Source organism: Barbus barbus, assembly GCF_936440315.1.
Source record: "Barbus barbus genome assembly, chromosome: 35".
Classification (NCBI taxonomy): domain Eukaryota; kingdom Metazoa; phylum Chordata; class Actinopteri; order Cypriniformes; family Cyprinidae; genus Barbus; species Barbus barbus.
Genome location: NC_136763.1, coordinates 25809519 through 25831469, shown reverse-complemented (window position 1 = coordinate 25831469; position 21951 = coordinate 25809519). Strand labels below are relative to the sequence as shown.

At 38.3% G+C, this 21951-nt stretch overlaps 2 protein-coding genes and 1 pseudogene across 3 annotated transcripts in view; 2 read left to right on the top strand and 1 right to left on the bottom strand.

Annotated features, from left to right (window-relative positions):
* The window catches only part of LOC306855094 (phosphatase and actin regulator 3-like), a gene marked incomplete at its 5' end in the record, with an annotated part of 82586 nt that extends 76303 nt beyond the window's left edge, over positions 1–6283 (bottom strand). The window contains one exon of the mRNA XM_079393546.1: positions 6178–6283. Within this exon, the coding sequence (XP_079249672.1) occupies positions 6178–6283 (106 nt within the window). The remainder of the gene's footprint in view (positions 1–6177) is intronic.
* On the top strand, positions 6282–13057 carry LOC306855113 (acyl-coenzyme A thioesterase 8-like; annotated as a pseudogene). The gene is made up of 7 exons: positions 6282–6390; positions 8296–8389; positions 8511–8647; positions 9791–10016; positions 10100–10257; positions 12582–12766; positions 12942–13057. The product of its transcript is annotated as an acyl-coenzyme A thioesterase 8-like (transcript).
* A 655-nt stretch (positions 13058–13712) lies between these two features.
* On the top strand, positions 13713–20704 carry LOC306855054 (uncharacterized protein). The gene is made up of 6 exons (XM_079393471.1): positions 13713–13923; positions 16761–16924; positions 18323–18444; positions 18582–18784; positions 18900–18971; positions 19566–20704. Exons 1-6 carry the CDS (start codon positions 13817–13819, stop codon positions 20056–20058), a joined length of 1161 nt encoding a protein of 386 aa, XP_079249597.1. The 5' UTR covers positions 13713–13816; the 3' UTR covers positions 20059–20704.
* Positions 20705–21951: the final 1247 nt, after the last annotated feature.

Below are 21951 nucleotides of genomic sequence, written 5' to 3'. Positions count from 1 at the left end.
CAAAAATCATGCAGCGTGTAGAAGGCTTTAGAGGGCAGCCACTGAACAAGGTCACCGAATTTAAATATCTAACTTCGCTCATCAGGAGCGACGGCACCTCACAAGGGAGTTATTTTATGTTGTAGAATAAAGCGTGAAAATATCTTGAGCTTGTGTGAACCACAGAATTTAACCAAAAACCCATAGTGCTAAAATGCGAATCCATTTCTGGGTTTTGACCTACAGCAATACATCATCCCTGTAGCTCTATATTACATACACAAATCATTACAATATGACATTACCCAGATAATCAATTTGAGACGAGTGAATGTCAGTGGAAATTACAGTTCATGGCCCATATGAAATGTTGCTTCGGCAGCCGATGAGTCAGTCTCTACATCCTGTCCAGTGAACAACACAGAGCTACAAGTTTAAAAGACCCTTCAGTGGCTTGCTGCTGCCCACCACTGTGTGGAGGAAGGGCTCTTATTAATAATCAACAATACTGCGCTGACTGGTTGGGAGAACATGTGACTAAGGGGTCAATGGTTAGCTAGTGTGGGCTACATCTGTGCAGACAGATTCCCTCTTCAACCCTAAACAATTCAGCTCGCCATCTCTGTCTGTTTGGACCATAATGTGTAAATGTGGCCCAAACATTCATGCATCTGCTGCACAGCTGATGCGCTCTCTAGTTAGGAAACCTTGTTATGTCCTCTTTTCAGCGTTCCTCCTGTACAGTATCTGTTTATCTCTGTCTTTTCGAATGAGGGCTTTGGCTCTGTTTCTCAAGTGCAGGCTCAAGAGGCGACATCAAAGCCGCAGTGGGTGTGCTGCAGGGATGAAAGGCTTGGTTCTCACCATGGAAAGAGACAAGAAAGCTTGGCCATTGGCATTGCCATGACGCATTTTGTTATGCAGCATGCTGCCAATATTCTGATGCGCACTGAGATGTGATTATATGGACTGATGTGTTTTTTAAGGGAAGAAATCTTCTCATAATCTGAAAAAGCACATATTGTCCAGTACGTTTGGTCTTGGTCTTGTTCAGTCACTACAGATAAATTTTATGGTCTGTGCTGACTGGTGTATATGATCTGTTCTGAATCATTCTTTTCTTGACTTGGACTCAACCTACTCATGGCCTGGCCTGGACTCAGGCTTGAATGAGCTTGTCTCCACAACAACACTGCTAACAAGTGATGGTTGGAGTGCCACAACATTGAACATCATTGAGCTGTCTGTCCAATATGTGTGACTCTTGTTAGTATGGTCATGTGGTGTGTTCAAGCCCTCCTGGGAAGTTTTACGAGAAGTATTCATGAGTTTGGAAGTGTAAGATGGTGATGTACCTTTTCTACCAAAAATTCACCTTAATCTTTTAATTCTACTTCTACAAAATAATGAATAAAGAATTTAAGTTTATGCGTTTTATGTTTTTATCTAATTTATGAATGTGATGCCAATTCTATATATTGTACAATACTATCAAATTTTGTACATGTGACAGACAGTTTTATTGCAAATGAAAAAATTATAATTTCAACTAATTTAATTTATTTTTTACATGGCATTTAGGGGCTGCTGATCTAAAATACAAGATGGGTCCAAATAATAATAGAGAGAAATTTAAAAAAAAAATTTACACACATCGCCTCTAAATGTAAAATAAAACTCTGACTATCTTTCAAATATTTATATTTTGCATTATTCAAAGCACCTTCAAGGCATGGATTTAACAGCATGTGTCTTCCCTGTCAAACATGACCTTGGCATTGCAAGTGCCATGCTGTACACTTTAAAAGTACAAATGTTCAGTTTCATTAAAAAAAAAAAAAATTGTTGGTGTAACTTAATTAGGTAGTCCGGTTGAGTCAGTCATACTGGATAATACTTTTGACTTCAATTAAACCAGTATTTAGATCTTTCCACATGAAATACATGTTGATAAAACACTTTTCACAGAAGTTCATTAATGGAGATTTGAAATAAGTGTACTTCTTAAAAGCGTGTTTTAAAGAAAAGATTATCAAAATAATGATTTGAAATGTACTTCACAGTAACTTCTTTTACATTAGTATAAACTGCACTTTTTAAAAGCAATGTTATCCTTGAGAAACATATTCATGAAACCGTACTTGTGAAAGTGGTTATTAAATTAAAATTATATTTTCTATAAGTACATTTTAACTTGACTTTTAAGATTTGAAGACTATAGTTGCACAACAAGGCAGTAATGTTAAGTTATGTAATATAATATAGGGGAAGTTGTGGCCTAATGGTTAGAGAGCCGGACTTGTAACCCGAAGGTCATGGGCAGGAATTGTAGGTGGGGGGAGTGAATGTCCAGCACTCTCTCCACCCTCAATACCACGACTGAGGTGCCCTTGAGCAAGGGACCGAACCCCCAACTGCTCCCCGGGCGCTGCAGCATAAATGGCTGCCCACTGCTCCGTGTGTGTGTTCACGGTGTGTGTGTGTTCACTGCTGTGTGTGTGTGTGTGTTCACGGTGTGTGTGTGTTCACTGCTGTGTGTGTGTGTGTGTTCACGGTGTGTGTGTGTTCACTGCTGTGTGTGTGTGTGTGTGTTCACTGCTGTGTGTGTGTGTGTGTGTGTGTGTGTGTGTGTGTGTGTGTTCACTGCTGTGTGTGTGTTCACTGCTGTGTGTGTGTGTTCACTGCTGTGTGTGTGTTCACTGCTGTGTGTGTGTGTGTGTGTGTGTGTGTTCACTGCTGTGTGTGTGTTCACTGCTGTGTGTGTGTGTGTGTGTGTGTGTTCACTGCTGTGTGTGTGTGTGTGTGTGTGTTCACTGCTGTGTGTGTGTGTGTGTGTGTGTGTGTTCACTGCTGTGTGTGTGTTCACTGCTGTGTGTGTGTGTGTGTTCACTGCTGTGTGTGTGTGTGTGTGTGTGTGTGTGTGTTCACTGCTGTGTGTGTGTTCACTGCTGTGTGTGTGTGTTCACTGCTGTGTGTGTGTTCACTGCTGTGTGTGTGTGTGTGTGTGTGTGTGTGTTCACTGCTGTGTGTGTGTTCACTGCTGTGTGTGTGTGTGTGTGTGTGTGTGTGTTCACTGCTGTGTGTGTGTGTGTGTGTGTGTGTGTGTTCACTGCTGTGTGTGTGTGTGTGTGTGTGTGTGTGTGTGTGTGTGTGTGTGTGTGTTCACTGCTGTGTGTGTGTGTGTGTGTGTGTGTGTGTGTGTGTGTGTGTGTTCACTGCTGTGTGTGTGCACGTTGGATGGGTTAAATGCAGAGCACGAATTCTGAGTATGGGTCACCATACTTGGCTGTATGTCACTTCACTTTCACTTTCATAATCTGATTATGTAATGTAATCAGATTACTTTTTCAAAGTGGTGCATAACTTTTAAATTTACAATGAAATATATTAGTTACTTTTTCAAATAAGTAATTTAAGTCTCCTGTCCCCATTTTAAGAGGATTTGTTTAAATAAAAAATAAATAAGCAAGCCCAGCTGGTGACAAAAAGTAATGGAAGAGTAACATAATTCATTACTTTCAATAAAATATAACAAAGTAATGAAATTAGTTACTTTTTTATGGAGTAACGGAATACTGTACTGCATTACTTTAAAAAAAAAACTTCCCCCAACAATGTTTAAGTTACATCAACTTCACATAATAAACCACAAGCAGCATAAAGCCCTCTAACAAACATACCAGTATTAGTTACAGGAGGATATAAATAAAGATGTTGACTAGTAGCTATATACGCTGATTATACCGCAGTATCCAGGACATCATTTGGGAAAGTGTGCATCAGTTAAGTAAGCAACTATGCAAACGTATTATGCCGTTGATATGTTACCGGTGTGATTAGCTCCAAATCCAAGGATAAACGTTCGCCACCTGTCTGTGTCCAAACAAAGAGCTTTTAACACATTTCAATCACTAATCCCACATTAGCCTTCCAGGGTGAGGGAGTTTCCACATGCTAATGGAAAGTGATGCAGAAGTACGTTTAGAGATAATAATATCACGGTCCCACTTTATATTAAGTGTCCTTAATACCTGTGTACTTATATAGTGAATAGATTTGTACGTAGTATGTAACCACAGTGTAAGTACACACTAATACATAGTATCTACAGCTGTAATATTTGTGTAACTACACACATGTAACAACCCTCAGAATGGTATGTAAGTACAAATGTGTAACAGGACATTGGTAACAACACACTTTCACTTCACGAAGTACTCATGTAACAGGAATTATATAACTACATTTTGTAACAACAGTATGCATAAGAGTAATTGGAACAATTGGGAGTGGAAACCAGTTGGATCTGGAGTTGATGGAGTCGGTGCATCGCTGTAATACCAGTGTACTTACATGGTAACTCCTCAGGAACTGTCCACTTAATGTAAAGTGTAACATTCTGGACACCAACCACAATGTATATGTAAACCTTAACTTACTGGCCACTGTTGTGTAACATCAGAGTAATTACATGGTAAATCCATAGGAATTGTCTATTTAATATAAAGTGTAACACTTTCTTCACCAAAACGTGTTGTTACATGTCCTGTTACACATTTGTACTTACACGTACCATTCAGTGGGTTGTTACATATGTGTAGTGCTGTCAAGATTAGCTCATTAACGCAGGTGATTAATATTTTCAGTTTAACGCCGTTAACGCAGGGGCGGGGCCTAGGGTTGGCCACCCCACTCATAACTGCTGATTCTGTGCACACATCAATGAGCACATCAAAGAGATTTAAGAGAAAACACAATGCGTAGCGACATCTCTTAAAGAAATGGCAGCCAAATAACCTAATAACCAGCAGCTGTGATGTCTGTTCATCAAAGAACAAAAGAAAAAAGGAAATCAACTACTTTTATAGTTTTAAGGATTCATGTGTATTTAGTTTAGGATTTAGTGTTTGATAACTTTATTCAATTTCTGTATATTTATGCTAAGGGGCACAGGTAGCCTAATGTAACATTTATTATAATGGGTTTATGTGAAGATTGTTTCAAGTTCACTTAAATTAGAAGTTATTTTTAAAGTCTAATAAATGTTAAAATTATAGCTCTTGATTATAATGTAAAGTTGAATAATAGTCAATGGTTAAATATTAGGGGAAACATTTTTATAGTGAAATCAGTATTAAGTATCCAGGCGTTCAGTCATAAAAATGAAGATGCAATTAAACAAATATTAAAAATATACTGTCATTATGTTGTTTGTACATTAATTTGAAGTTTGAATGTGAAATTATTGCAATATAAAAGTATATTTGAAAACTTTAATGTAACCTTTAACATAATAGATTAATCGCGATTAATTTCAGAAAAATGTGTGATTAATTAGTTAGTTTTTTTAATGGATTGACAGCACTAGTAGTTACACAAATATGTAGATACTCTGTATCAATATGTACTTATACTGTGGTTACATACTACGTACACATCTAGTTACTATATAAGTACACAGGTATTAGGGCCACAGTATAAAGTGGGACCATATCACAAATCTCAGAGATAAACACAACAGAATAAATGTTTATTGCAGCAGATAGAAACACATGTTCACCGCTACAGAACTAGAAGCTGTGCATTCGTTCAGAACTAGAAAGAAGCAACAACTGCTTATACTAACAGCTGCTTTCTCACATACCCTAACTAACCAAAATTAGAAAGGATCTTTGTGATAGATTTGGCCTGTCTCAGCTAATTGTATTGGTCCCCTCTAATGAAGCCATTACAAACACTTTGCTACAACTTGAAGTAATGAAGGCTCATCCTTCATTCAGTCATCAGCAGGATGAATCACAGTCTAGTGCATATTACTCAGTGCAACTAAAGGTCAGTAAAAGACAGTGATTCACAGCTGTAATTAGTAGCATGTGCTGCTGGGCAAATGCAGAGGACACTGGTAACATTTAACATTTCAACGTCTAAATACTAAAACGAGCTCATTATGCTGGACATTTCAGGATGTGCAACCCAAAGCATCCATCAGTCATGGGGAAGCCCATGCAGCGCGTCACAGCAGCATCAGCACCAGCACTGAACACAGCTAGGATGAACAGCACAGTGATGCATTTCATCAACAACTAACATCAGTGGGCAATGCATGGGTAAAGACATTCAGTCATGCCAGTATTAGCTGTTCCTAACTATCCCCCGGCGTGGTAAAATCAGATAACCAGACACGTCTGTATCACTCACCTGTGCTGTTCGTATAAACGACACGAGCGTCGGTGAGGATGCTCGGGTCACTGTGAGATCTTCCTCTCTGCACAACGCAATCTTCTGATCCATCTGATGTGGCCATGGAGATGAAAGCAGACGGTAAAATGCAGAAAAGGCGATCTGCGTGTGTGGATATGGTGCTGATTCAGTTTGACAGCTTCAGCAGCAGCGCTGGAGGAGGAGAGCCGAGTGCGCGTGCACTGCGTGTGCTGATGATGACCGAGGCGCATCTGGCCACAAGAGCGTGCTTTCACTTGCATTTATTAGTATTGTTATTAATTTGATGCAACGAGTCATTGGTGATGGGTGATTTTAATGTGTGTGTCTTTTTTCGCTGTAAGGCATCCTTCGTGAGTTTTACAGTAGCCTATTAATAATCGTGTCGTACAATCAGCTTTATCTGAAACAGATTCAAGAGAAGACTTATATTGATTTGTCAGAGGAATTAAAGAATAGTCAGCCTGTGTCGCCCTCTTGTGGGCTCTTTATGATAACTCGTCTGATAGTGAGAGGCTAAACTTTCAGCAGACGTTGAGACTGATTCAACAATGTTTTGGCAGATTAAAAGAGCTTTGTTGCATTTTCTTTTAATCAACTCCTCCCACCAAAACACAATTGTGTTGATCAAACGAAAATGACACACAAGGCAAAATATTGTGGGTTTTTTTTACAAAAAGAGACTCATAAGTTTCCCATTAAATTATATAGGCATATATACAGGGATGCACGTCAGTTTTTCAGCCTGGTTCTCATATGAGAACCTGGAGATTTGGTTTGGTCCTCACACGGTGACCCATAAAATATAACTATTAAAATAATTATAATAATAGTGATAATAATATCATTGCACTTTATTTTATTTAATAAACTAAATAATCAAGTGTGAAAATACTATTTTATTTTAAAATAAAAAGGGAGTATTACATACAAATACAATTATTTGATAGTAAAATTAAAAATAAAATGCTATTTTGTTATTATTATTATTATTATTAGAATTTTCATAATTTTCAAACGTGAACTCAGCGAGCTTTTATTTTGTCGGGTTGCCGGCCTGTGAGTATATAGGGTTTAGCTGCTGATGGAAATGTCACAGTTCTGATCTACTTTTGGTTTACTCATCTCTTCAAAGAATTTCCTCTAATAAACAAGCCTTAGAAACATACAATATTATAAAAAAAAATTATAAATAAGTTATAATTTTTATGGTTGTAAAATATTTGTATAACTGTGTATGACTTTATACAAATTTAGTTATTTAAATTATTTTATTTTATTTGTAATTTATTTAGTTTTTTTTTACTTTTTTAGTTATTTTATTTATTTTATTGTATCCCCCATATGTTCACATGTCTTTATATTCTCATGTTCATGTTCTAATGTTTATCTGTTTATCTCTGATAGTGTCATAAAAAAAAAAAAAAAAAAAAAAAAAGGAAATGTCACAGTTTTGCTTTGAAAACTGCAGGCCTAGATCATGCTTTCAGTTTGGATAGAAATCTTATACAGTACAGTTCATCGATGTAAAATTGTAACTGTGTATTAACAGCTGTCATCATGTCAGAACGTATTCGCGCATGCGCCCCTGTCTATATATATATATATATATATATATAAAACATTTCAGATTGATGAACATTCAAACCGTACAGTTTTTAGCGTTTTAAAAATATTTTCCTGATTATGCAAATGCTGTAGAAAACGGTAAATTCTGTCATTTTGCATGATTATTTCTGAATGCTTTCTAGTAGTCTCGTTTAAAAAACGTTAAATGAATTCCTAAAACATGATCCAGCCTGGGCTATACTGTAACATTATAAAGGTAGTTGTAGCATGTATTTGACCAACAGATGTTCGAATCAGTGCATCATGGTTCAATTGATTCGAAGATTCAGAAGGATTATCTCCCATTATTACTAATGTAATCATTTCCATTTATATGCACCAATATAGCAATATTTACCTAAATATTTCACTTCGACATTTAAAGAATGTGACGCCCCGTGAACCTTCTGGCACAAATGAGTCGTTTCTCTCCCTCCACACAGATACAGTAAATATAGCTGAACACGGAGTCTCCAGTTGATATTGTAGCAAACCATGAGTCTAAGTCAAGTGAAGCTGACCTCAGAAGTGTTCTGGTTACAAGTGTCTTGAATTTAGACAAGCTCCACACCGACCTGTACAGGTGAACAAATGCCTTTTTCAGAATATAATGACTATGTTAGATTTACTGTATTAGCACCACAATAGCTACAACAGAAATCTGAACGAGCCATTTCGCTAAGTATTGATTGTCTTTCTGGCAGAGGGACACATCACTGGGTTCCTCGCACTAAACGCCTGTTCGGGGGCCAGATTGTAGGACAGGCTCTTGTATCTGCAGCTGATTCTGTCGGTGATCATCTCTATGCTCATTCACTGCACTGCTACTTCGTGAGAGCAGCTCAAATCTCTAATTACATATAGGCTTATGCAAGTGTGGTTGTTTCCTGTTTTGAGAAGGGTATTCCTGCACAACCGGAGCCTGCAGCTTCAGGACCGTATTTCTAAGACCCTACCCTATTTTTTTTTGTATGTATTAGCAGCTCATACTATTTTATAGCACTTGCTATTCAATTCTGTATTCAATTATTTATTATCGAATGTTTTTTTTTCAACTGCTTACACACAAAATCTTTACAATTTCTGAAAGCTGACACTCAAACATCAGAAGCACACACCAAATCTGCAAAACCTTTGAGATGCGTTTGTGATATGTTGAATGCAGTGCTTCAGTTTGTAAGAGATGTGAGGCGTTTTGCTTTCTGTGTGTGCAGTTCTTGGATTTGTGTGTAAAGTTTTGAAAATGTGTGTAAGCAGTGCAAAACAACTCACTTTTATCATTGGTCTAGCCAACTCCTAACCCTAAACATACTGTTGATAAACACATTTATTTCAGTATATTTATATATATATATTCTGGCTTTAAATTCAGTTTTGTAGGAAAGAAAGCCTTGTCTCCTCTTTTCATTAGCCGCAGCGCTTCACGTCTGATGTGTGACACACACATAAAGTATTGTGTTTATTAGTGCGTTAATATTAATATTATTATTTAGTCATTTAGCAGATGCTTTTATCCAAAGCGACTTACAAATGAGGACAACAGAAGCAATCAATTGTAGTATTAAAACAACTAAAAACAGATCCAGAACTAAAAGCTAAAACTTTATAAATACTAATAATACTAATAATATTAATAAATGTAATATAATTTGAATACAACATCCAGCAGCACAATGAACTGTTTTGCACAGCTAAATAGGCTAAATGGAGATTGCTGACACCACCTCAAACACTCAAGTTCACGCCAGATTTTACATTAAATATAAGATGCAAAGATAAAAAATGAATAGTTTCCATGGATCTAGTCGTCTTTGCATCTGTTTGATGTTTCTATCAGGTCTCCTCTGTTACAATAGAATTGGCTAGATGGTGCTGTCACAAAATATTGGGTCTTAGAAATGTGGTGCTGAAACTGCAGCCTGTGGTTGTGCAGGAACATACTACTGGGCTTTTTTTCTCAAGCATTGTGTGTCGTTGGTTTCAGGGGACCCAAAGGTGCCTGTGCTGTACCAGGTGGAAAGGACTCGGGATGGCCGCAGTTTCTGTGTGCGATCCGTCAAAGCTATTCAGCACGGTCAGCCCATCCTGATCTGTCAGGCGTCGCTTCACATGCAGCAGCCGAGTCCATTGGAGCATCAGTTCAGCATGCCCTCCGTCCCGCCGCCGGACACCCTGCTCACCATAGAGGAGCTCATTCAGCGCTACCTCAGGTCTCAGCCAACACAACACCTTTGCCATGGTGCACTGTTTTAAATGTCACACTTTTACGCATGATTTTCTCTTTGTTTTACAGCGATCCAAACCTGGCAGACAATACGCGACAGGGTCTGAATAAAATACTTGCTGATGAAGTTCCTATAGAGATCAAGCCAGTCAACCCACCTGATTTTTACAGGCGTGTTGCCATGGAACCAAAGAAATTATTCCTGGTGCGAGCGAGAGGGCATATAGATATAACGAGCATGTCATCCAAACACTTCTTTATAGTAGAAGACACTTATAATGATGTCGTGTGCCATATAATTAATGCGAGGGACGGTGGCTTCTCCAGCGGCTTCGCCCCTCCTCTCACACACCCACTCCCGTCGGGAGCCTGGTGAAGGCCGGAGAATATGGGACGGGGTGGTGATGATAATAAGGGGGGAGGCAGCAAACTCGTCACAATACTTATACAAGTAATGAAGTATTTAAAGTGTCCGACAAGTGCACATTCAATACAATTAAGCACACTTCTTTTTCATGAAGGTTTTTAAACCGCATGCCAAATTAAATCTTTACAGAAATCTTGAAACATCCTATTGTGAATATACATTTGTTTTGGTTACATTTTGTTCTGAAATATTAGTTATTTTATTTTTCAAAGAAACAACATCAAATTTGACACGGAATTCTGGGAACGTCAATTTACTGGTTTTCCCTGTACATTTTTCATTCTTTTCCATTTCCAAAAACAGTTTTACCGTCAAATTGTCTGAAATGTCTATTACAGTTTTTCACCGTATATAGTAGGGAAACTTTCCGTTAACCATTTAACAGGTTTTTACTGTAGCATTTTCACAGTTTTTTACCGTTAAAATCACGGTAATTTTTTACAGTGTATATATATATATATATATATATATATATACAGTCATGGCCGAAAATATTAGTACCCTTGGTAAATATGATCAAAGAAGGCTGTGAAAATTAATCTGCCTCGTTAATCCGTTTGATCTTTTACTTAAAAAATTCACAAAAAGCTAACCTTTCATTGGATAATAAGAATTTAAAATGGGGGGAAATATCATTATGAAATAAATGTTTTTCTCTAATACACATTGGTCATAATTAACGGCACCCTTTTATTCAATACTTTTTGCCAGTTTAACAGCTCTAAATGTTCTCCTTTAATGCCTGATGAGGTTAGAGAACACCTGACAAGAGATCAGAGACCATTCCTTCATCCAGAATCACTCCAGATCCTTTAGATTCACAGCTTCTTCTCTTCAGTTCACCTCACTCATCTTCTACAGGGTTCAGGTCAGAGGACTGGAATGGCCAGCAGAAGCTTGGTTTTGTGACATTTTTGTGTTGTTTTTTAGGTTTGTGTTTGGATTATTGTACGGTTGGAAGATCCTAACAGAGTCAGTCACTTATTGATTTTGTTATCTGTTGGTATTTGATAGAATCCATGATGCCATGAGTCTAAACAAGATGTCCAGGACCTCCAGCAGAAATATAGGCCCACAACATCAAAAATACAGCAGTATATTTCATTGTACACATGGAGTACTTTTTATCCCTGTGTTCACCAAACCCATCTTGAGTGTTTGCTGCTAAAAAGCTCATTTTTTAATCTCATCTGACCATGGAAGCCAGTCCTATTTGAAGTTCCAGTCGTGTCTGATAACTGATTATGCTGAGATTGTTTTTGGATGAGCTAGAATTTTTCTTGAAATCCTCCCAAACAACATGTGCTGATGTAGGTAGATAGATATAGACACACGTCCTCTTCCAGGCAGTTTCATTACATTTTCTGTTGATTAGAAATTCTTAATTATTGCCCTGATGGTGGAAATGGGAATTTTTACTGCTCTAGCTCTTTTCTTAAAGCCACTTCACTAATTTGTGAAGCTCAGTTATCTTTTGCTGCACATCAGAAATATATTCTATGGTTTTTCTCATTGTGATGGATGATTAAGGGATTTTGGGCTTTGTTTTCCCTCCTATTTATATTTCTGTGAAACAGGAAGCCATGGCTGGATAATTTCATGTTCATAATCACCCTGGAGTGCTCAAAATTGTGAATATGAATGGGAATATACTTCAGAGATATTTTACTCATAAGGATTTGTAGGGGTGCCAATAATTGTGTCCAATGTGTATTTGAGAAAAACATTTATTTCATAATGATATTTCCCCCCATTTTAAATTCTTATTATCCAATGAAAAGTTAGATTTTTGTGAATTTTTAAATAAAAGATCAAAAGGATTAACAATGCATATTAATTTTCACAGCCTCCTTTGATCATATTTACCAAGGGTGCCGATATTTTTGGCCATGACTGTATATATAAATATATATATATAATTTTATTTTTATTTTTTTCAAAATATTATTTTTTCTAAATTATTTGTTAAATTCCTTTGCTAAAAATCTCACTCAATGTAGTAAGTGGTGTACAATTCGATGAACAGCCATTATTGTGAGAAAAAAAATCCTGATTATGTAATGACCAGCTGACTGTATGTTACATATTTAACACTCCAGAATTGTGTATTGTGTCATGTTTTAGGACCTGGTGATATGAAACTGCACTGTTGTGTGGCAGCATACGTATCAGACTACTCTTTCCTGGGCACGGCCCTGTTACCTCACCCAAATCACAGTTTTCCGCCTCTCTGGATCATGCCATGTGGTTTCCCAGCACATTCAGAGCAGACGAGTGGATGCTGTATGAATGCGAAAGACCGTGGTCAGGTCAGCAGATGCTTCTCTGTCCATTCTTGCAAGTTTATGGAGTTCTTTAGGAACAAATATGTTATCAGTCCTGTGCCTGATGACTTGTCTAGGACGGTCAGGAGTTTAATATATGATGATGATAATAATAACTTGCAAACTGTAAATGTTTTAGTATACCTTTATTTCCTTTCAGGAGGCAGCAGAGGCTTTGTCCAGAGCCGCTTGTGGAGACAGGATGGCGTTCTCGCAGCTTCCTGTGCACAAGAGGGAGTGATCCGAGTGAAGACGCTTTCTCAGAGTAAATTATAGAGGATTCAAAATGTACTAAGTAGCATCAAATTCTTGAGATGCCTTACAACAGTTGCAAGACGGACTTTTTTGCTTATTTGTCATATTGCAACACACAATCAATGTCAAGTTTGCATTTGGTCTGCAGAGCTCGAGAATATGTCAGTATATGAAATAACAACACTTCATGATTTTCTTTTTTGTCCCTTGTGCTAAACTGATTTAAATTAATCTTGTTTAAAAGTGTACATCATATTTGAGGATATGTGACCCTGCAGCACAAAAGCAGTCATCAGTAAAACAGGTGTATTTGTAGCAATAGCCAACAATACATTGTATGGGTCAAAATTATACATTTCTCTTTTATGCCAAAAATCATTAGGATATTAAGTAAAGATCATGTTCCATGAAGATATTTTGTAAATTTCCTACCCTAAATATATCAAAACTTAATTTTTGATTAGTAATATGCATGAAGTCTGTAAATGTGAAACAAGTCTAATCACGCACTTTAATTATTTATAATTATTATAAATAAACATAACAATCTGAGGTTGTGTTGTACATTGTAATCATTCAGTATCTAAACATCATTTACCACGTTAAGTTAAAAAATAAAAATCATTAGTTACTACTACAGTGCACGTGCGTGTGGAGACCGTGGCACGCCGGAAGTGACGTCAGAAACGTGCCCGTTATAACCGGTAGGTGGCGATTCCGTGGAAACAGAGACAGCGTTTAAAGCTGCGAGGGATTGATTATTGTTTGCTAAACATCACCATGCCGCGAGTGTACATCGGCAGGCTGAGCTATCATGTGCGAGAGAAGGACATACAGCGGTTTTTCGGCGGCTACGGGAAGCTGTTAGAGATCGATCTGAAGAACGGGTGAGTTTTACCGCGAGGCCGCGGCCTCATGCTGAGAACAGCTTTACATTTACATTCCGATGCGTTTTATGTACGAATATATTATTGTATAATACACTTAAGAAACTGCAGGTAATGGGATGGGTATTAAAGTCCTAATGTGGAGACTTGTGTGCGTCTAGTCGAGGCTCTTACCTCGTGTTCAAAATGGCGGAGGGTTTGTTGCTTTCATGAGATATTTATTAAAGCTTTTAAATCGGGCGGTGATTCTGGCACAAACCATTCCAACGGGTCATCTTTGATGTAAGAGTCGGTCAACTGTAGTTATTATGTGCGCTGTACTATGTTAACGCTATATTAATGGTGCTGACCTGAATTCGGTGCGTGTATTGTTTCTTACACACTTCAGTAACTTAGATGTGTTTACACACACACACACACACACACATAAAGAAGGCCGGTAGTTTTGGAGTGGCGTACTAAGATACGTCTTGTGCTATTTCTCCATTATGTAGGACGGGACTCGTGCACAACATCCATATGCGTGAAATACCCGGATGAAATTGCCCGAATGCCCGTATATAAGAGCCAACATGGCGCTCACTTTGGTCTTCTGTTGATACCGAGCAACTTAAACCGTATTGAACAAAGCACAAATCGGAGTACACAAATAAAATTGTCAGCTTTTTCTGGTTTTATTTGTTTAACCTAACTTGTCAATTAAAATATAATTAGAGAAATCAATTGGATAAAACGGGGTTCGTACAAGGTGCTTGAAGTACTTGATTTTGACTTTTTGAAATTTAAGTCCTTAAACAGTCGTATTTATGAAAGTACTTGAAATTTTAAAAGGCAGTATGCATGAAATTAGTGTTCATTAGTTTTCGATAAAAACAATATTTTCACGCAAAATGAACAATGCTGGTGTTAATTATTACCATTTCTCTCGGCTTTTGGGAGCGCACGAGATCTCGCGATATTTCAGCTTGCATTAACTTATATTGCTCGGTCTTTTATTACATGTGCTGTTCGTTTGGGAACGCATATAAAGTCTGACGCGCTTTGAGTTGCACTGTTATCCTTTACAAACTCTTCCTCTGCATATGCTGGAGTTTGGGTTGCTTAACATTCATCTGTGTAGATTTGCAATGTAAATAATTTACAAACCTATGCCAACACAGGAGAATACAACATCATATTTCAAAATAAAAGTCACTGAGTTTGCTTGTTAAATGGATTTAAACCTCATTGGATAACGCTTGAAAATGAAGCATTGGCGCCTTCTGCTGGAATTTGTTTAATACACAATGCACTTAAGTTGGTATATTCATATTATATATATATATATATATATATATATATATATATATATATATATATATATATATGCGCAATTAGGCATATTACATTATGCATTTTAACAGTTGTTCAATAAAACCATGTAAATACTTGGATTTGATACTTTATTTGAACCAATTGTGATTGCCTCATCGTTAGTTTATATATAAATAGTCATATTAAAGCCTCTTTTTCACTTAGGTTTATTTTTATTACTAAAAATGATCCGATTACTCAGTTGTCAAAATAATCAGTAGATTTCTTGATTACCAAAATAATTGTATTATTAGTAATGGCCCTAGATCTGTTAAAGCATTTCAAAATACAACTGCATTGTTTTGTGATTTAAAAGACAAATGTTTTGCAATTGAGAATTTCTTAAAAATAGTATTAAAATATTCTCTCATTCTAGTGAACCAAGTCTCTGTATTTTGTCTTATTTGATGAGCTAAGTTTGTCACACCCCTAGCGTCTACAAGCATGATATAGCTCATATTTTTATATGAGCTATACACTATATGATATAGCTCATATAGTGTATGATATAGCTTTTATTCTTCAGGTCAATCATGTATTCATAAAATAATAGGAAAATGTACTTTGCCATAGTATAGTTTTAAATGTTAACGTGGCCATAGTCACCGCATGCTTTGCTTGAGCTGCACTTAATTTGTACCATTGTTTTATTAGTTTATGTATTATAATTTGAAAGATAATAACAGCATTGTTTAAGTGAGATTTTAGTCCTTGAAAACCAAAATAATTGTGCTAAAAGTCCTTGGAAGTCCTGGAATTTAATTTTGCAATTTCTGTACGAACCCTGATTTAAAAAAACTGCAGTGTATACATGTTCTTGCGTTTTATTTTTTTGTGCATTCTGCAACTTGCATGTGGTGCGGTTTTATTTCTAAGATAATTGATGTCCACTGAAGGTCCACTTTAGGTCATTTTGAAACCTAAAGTGCACTGTTTCAGTGGCCTCTGTTCCAGAATTTTTTTTTTTTCTCCATACTAGGGACTTTAAAAGCTTTAGTTTTATGTGTTATAAGCCAAGAGACAAACCAGCCTGATGTGATTTGAATCATAACATTGCAAACTTTGATTTGAAGTTAAGTGTATTTGAACATCAGACTTTAATGGTGGCAAAAATTGCAGTCCCATGAAGCACTGCGAACGACAATCAAACAATCGGCATTAAACACCGTGACGTTTGAGTTGAGAAATGAGATGAAACCGTGCAGACTGACAGCTTCGACAAAAGCGTATATCATGAAGTAAACATTAAAAACCAACTGCTGTTCTGTTTTTCAAGCATGGTTTTTAAAAAGTTTCCAGTGTACTGTGCATTAAGTGTTTTTTCCTTTCCTACAATGCCTTTCTGATCACCTTACATTTGATGGCCCCCTCGGTTACTCTGTAGGCCGTGGAGGACTGTGCTTGGACGATAGTAGAGAATGAATCTACATGTCTTTTGTGTAATTCTGGAGATTATTGTTAACCAAGGTTCTGCTTAATTTCAGGTATGGGTTCGTGGAGTTTGAGGACACCCGTGACGCAGACGATGCCGTGTACGAGCTGAACGGTAAAGATCTATGCGGGGAGCGTGTGATCGTGGAGCACGCGAGAGGACCGCGGCGGGACCGAGATGGATATGGTGGGGGTTATGGGGGCGGCGGCGGGCGCAGTAAGTACAGCCTCGATCGTCATCTCAACAAACCTTTTGTCTTTCCCCTCCCTCAGGCACGAGGAAAAAGTGGAGGTGAATAATAACTGTTTTTTGTTAATTTACAGTGGACTGTCAATAGCACCTGCATCCAGTGACTAACTACATTTCTCTGTTAAAGTCTGAAGTACCTGTGGTCCGGACCGAAGGCTGTTGGGATCTAATGTTCCTTAATTAAATTGGTCTTGAAATGTGGCCTTTTTAAATGGGACTCCATCAAAAGATGCCTCTGCTTTTGTAGTTTTGGCCCGTTTTAAACGCCAAGGGTCATGAGAATGTGCAGTATAACTTGAGTAATCTTCAAAAGCTAGGGAGAGTGACTAAAGATGTTTACATGTCAGATAGTGGGCTATTTCCACTTTATAATTGGCCCATCTCTAAATCTATTCTAGCCAATAGATTTAGTAATCAGTTGATGTTTTCTGAAGCCTCGCTGGCATGTAAACAGTATGACGTGTGACGATGCGATTTTGTGTTTCCCTCTGAATTCAACATTAACAAAAGTCCTTGATGTTTCAATTTAAAAGAGTCTGGTGCGGGCTGAGTCCGAGTCCATTGAGGCTAAGATGACTGCCTGTCCCGTTTGGCCTTGGCTTTCACCTTACAATGTGTGTGTGACCTTTGCCCTTTGACCCTTGGCTGACCTAACCGGAAGCCATGATGACAGCTGCCTTTTGCCAATAGACCAGGGTGATGGTGAGGAAACCCATTGGTTTTTATGTTGAAAGAAATATTGGTCAGGTTAAACGAATTTCTGTAGCTACCCGCTAGTTTTTCATTTTACTTTTCTTTATTAAAAAGAGCAATGGGCTTCCCTTGCTATGTGTCTTGTGCTGTCGCTGTTCTGTCAGTAGACAGGTAACATGTCAGCATCTAATGTAAGTAGTCCTGGATACTTTTATTTTTATGCATTTATTTTCTCCTTCTGTTTGTTTTCATGAGGGTATTGTGTACTTGTTTGCTGTCTTTATAATTGGGGCTCACGTTAAAACCTGTGCCGCCTCTTGTGTCGCTGGAGCGGTATTCACGTCCCGAGCATTGCTGTTCTTGAGCTGTTGGGTGAAGACCAGCAATGCGACCTCTGACCCCTTCAGAGGCACTGATTGAACAAATCCAGTGCGGTCATATGTCAGGATTTATTTAGTTTGTTTTTAATAATTCCCCCGTAATCGTTCCTTTCAGAACTATGTGCTGCTGAGGTCTTATGATGTTTATTTGGGTGTGACTATTCAGTGGGGTGGGATGGGATTTCTCATGCCTGAACATCATGCTTTATGCAGATGTCTGAAGAGGTTGCCTTGTGCGCTTGTTGGATTGCATCTAATTCTGTACTGATTGTCTCTTGGCTTTTGTCTGAAGGCAGTAGTGGTTATAGCAGCAGGAGCCGAAGCGGAAGAGAGAAATATGGACCTCCGGTTCGCACCGAGTACCGACTGATAGTGGAGAACCTGTCCAGTCGCTGCAGCTGGCAGGATCTCAAGGTGAGCGTAGGTTCATACTTTCCAAAAAATTTAAATATTGAAACCAGATTATAGGCTAGTTTCCGTTTATTAAATACGGTTGGCTTTGGGGAAACCGCTGAATCTTTAATTGAAGGCCTTGTTGTTCTTGACTCTAGGACTTCATGCGTCAAGCTGGAGAGGTGACCTATGCTGACGCCCACAAAGAACGGACCAATGAGGGTGTCATTGAGTTTCGCTCCTCCTCTGATATGAGGAGAGCTTTGGACAAGTTGGATGGCACTGATATCAACGGAAGAAAAATCCGTCTTGTGGAGGACAAGCCTAGACGACGTCGCTCCTACTCTGGGAGCAGGTCAAGGTCAGGCCTTCAGCTCTTAGCTTCATCTCACTTGGTGTTTGTGCTCATGCCTGTGATTTTTATTCTTTGAAATGTGTGTCTGTAGAGCTCTTGAATTGGACGCTTTGTTTTATAGGTCCCGCAGCAGACGCCGTTCTCGCAGCAGGAGCCGCAGGAGTTCACAAAGCCGTTCCAGGTCCAGATCTCGGTAGGATACGGCTGGATAATTTTATTAATTTGATTTTTTTAAATATCGATTCTTAAATCCCAACAATCGATTAATCTAGCCTGTTTTCAGTCAAAGAACGGAGCATTGTAGCACGCCTCCCATCCAATAAATCAAAGTTTTGTTACTTGTGATATGAAACAAAGTCTCAAGTTTCAAATTCTCACCATTTTATTACAGTATTCAGTCAATAAATGCTGTTTTGGCACCGTTTAATGCTGAGTGACAGATCGCAAAATTTGAGTGGAAAATATAATTGTAATTTTAACATTTTTTGTTATGAAAACTTCACTGAGTGTAATTTAAGCATTTGTATGCAAGTTAATTAACATTTAATATTATACTAATGTAGCACCAACTGACTCGTGAATAGCTATTTTATAGCACAAGTGTTTTTTGGGGGGTTTTCTTAAATTTGGCATGTACCTGATATAGATCCAGAATAATCTATATCGAATTGAATCGTGAAATTTGTATCAAACCCAGCCCTACGGTAGGAAGGCCTTTTCTTTTGTGTATGAGATTTAAAAAGTGACTTAAGTGCTCTTCTGAATAGCTTGTGTCTGTATTTTACAGGTCAAGGTCCCGCAGCAAGCACCGCTCCCGTTCCAGGTCTGGTCGCAAGTCCCGGTCCAGGTCTAGGAGAAAGTCTCCCTCCAAGTCCCCAACGAAGTCCCGCTCCAGGAAGTCAAAGTCTCGTTCCCACTCGCGTACGCAGAAGTCACGCAGTCGCTCCACCAGCCGCAAGTCTCGCTCCGATGCCCGCAAATCTCGCTCCAAGAGCCGCTCCAAAGCCAAGTCAGAGAGGGATTCCAGGAGCCGCTCCAAGGAGAAGTCGGAGAGGGATTCCAGGAGCCGCTCCAAGGAGAAGTCAGTCAGTAAGAAGTCCCGAAGCCGCTCTGCGTCTCCAATGGAGAATGGAAATGGAGACCGGGCCAAGTCTGCTTCTCGTTCGCCGTCCCCTAAAGAGAACCGGCGTCAGTCGGAGTCGCCTGGCAAGTGTTCTGCATCTCGCTCTCCTTCACGTTCGAAGTCTCGTTCCCGCTCTCGGTCTGCTTCTCAAGACTAGTGTCGTGCAGATAGGATTGCACGGCAGGAATATGTCATGCACAGTTCAGTGTTAAATCGATCATTCACAGCCTACGAACATTCACCAAATGATTGAAGAGGCTGCAGCTCAGTGTAGTATTGATTTACTGTGCTGTTTTCAACATGGCATGAAAACAAAATTGCATACCAGAGGTCAAATCAATTTGTTTTAATTTTTAATAATTCGTTATAACCTTCTGTGCTTTTTCTGTGCTGAGCATTGCTCAGGCCGCTGGTTGTATTGGACTCTTTGGTATGGGGCGTATGTTAAAAGGCTCTGTGTTTTTGCTTTAGTGTGAGGTGTAAGGAGGCTGTAACAATGTTATAACCTAAATTTGATAGAATGTGTAACTATTTTTTTCTTCAGCTGCTCTTTTGTGTAGTTAACAAGATGTGATAGTTGAGTGGTTGGCTATGAAAATGCTTCCTCATTGTATAGTCATTCATTCCTAATTTTCATGAAGCTTTGTTTCTTAGTGCTATGGATCATCTTGAATTTTTTGGTTTTTTACAAAAGTTTAATACATCACTTACTTTGTGATTTTTTTTCTGTGCTTGATCTCATTTTTAAATGGGTTTATGAATCTTTTCCTCTGTTTGTTAAATAAACATTTAATTGGTTTTGAGCTGCTGTTTTCTTTCCTGAAATATGAGTAGATATGTTTGAAGACTATTGCTGTGTTTCTCACAGTCGGCTCTGTGTTTGTCACACCTAAATTATATTGTGCTCCAGTAGAAGCATTGTTCCCCTCTGGAGACCGCAGTGTTCAAGTATTCAGAGTCCATTGGTCATTATAATATAGGTAGGAGCTTAAAGTATTTAATCTTTAGTCCTGTCTTCAGTGTAATTGCTATTATATAACCTGTTGAGCTGAAACATTGGGTCCTGGTGCTTCACAGCTTTCATTAGAAAGTGAAATTATCTGAAGTCTAAACTTCCTTATGAACGTCTTTAAGTGAAGAATTATACACATTGGGTGTTGCTGGATTGTTTGAAATAAAATTATTTTAAGTTACAGCAATTAAAAAAATAAAAATATATTTTTTTTTTTGGACGGTACTTTTTTAAATTTCCTTTACAAAATCAGATTTTGTTTGTTCTCCGTCATTTGAAATGAGATCATCTCTTGCTTATAAAACCGACTGTCACATTCCTTCTGATGGTAAATGGTCCACTGAGGTAAACTGTACGGCATACGAGTTAAATACAGTGGAGATCAAAATTAGAGAACAGTTACCACTAGCATGAAAGAAGATTACAACTAATATTTTGGAGAGTTACAGCATTAGAAGTAGGAAGTGTAGAGGTCTCTGCTTTGAATGACTTAAGCACATCTGCAGCCTCTGTGCTGGTGTGATCTTGGTCCACTCTTCTAGTCTCTTCCAGGTAACTGTAGTGGGTTTCTTTGTCGCCAAAGACTTTCCAGAGATTTCCAGCCAGGTTTAGGTCAGGACTCTGGACTGGCCATTTCACAATGTCAATGTTCTTGAAACTGCTTTACCTGTTTTGCAGTATGACGAGAGAACTGTCCTGCATGAAAATTGCTGGCTGATTGGGAGATGCTTGCAGGGAAAGTACCCCATGTTGCTAAAGAAGTTTCCATGTAGCTGTATAAGAGGTTCAACTCCTGCTGCAGAAAACAGCATCTAAAACATGACACTTCCTCCACCTTTCACTGACTTCTTTATGCACTTGGGCTTCAGTCTGTCCCCAATGTTTCTCATCAAACCAAATAAATTAAACTCGCTCTCATCACTGAAGTGAACTTTGGACCAGTTCTCCTCTCCACACAACATGCTCCTCAGCAAAGCCTTTTAATTCTGCTGATGAGAGGTTTGGTCACTGCAGAGTGGGGCTTTCAGTCCGACTTCT

Bases quoted from the DNA above. Each gene is read 5' to 3' on its own strand.
- LOC306855054 (XM_079393471.1), top strand. From the start codon at position 13,817: ATGCCGCGAGTGTACATCGGCAGGCTGAGCTATCATGTGCGAGAGAAG. The intron at 18,785-18,899 runs GTCAGGCCTTCA...TTTGTTTTATAG, and splicing joins TACTCTGGGAGCAGGTCAAG to GTCCCGCAGCAGACGCCGTT. The intron at 18,972-19,565 runs GTAGGATACGGC...TGTATTTTACAG, and splicing joins CGTTCCAGGTCCAGATCTCG to GTCAAGGTCCCGCAGCAAGC.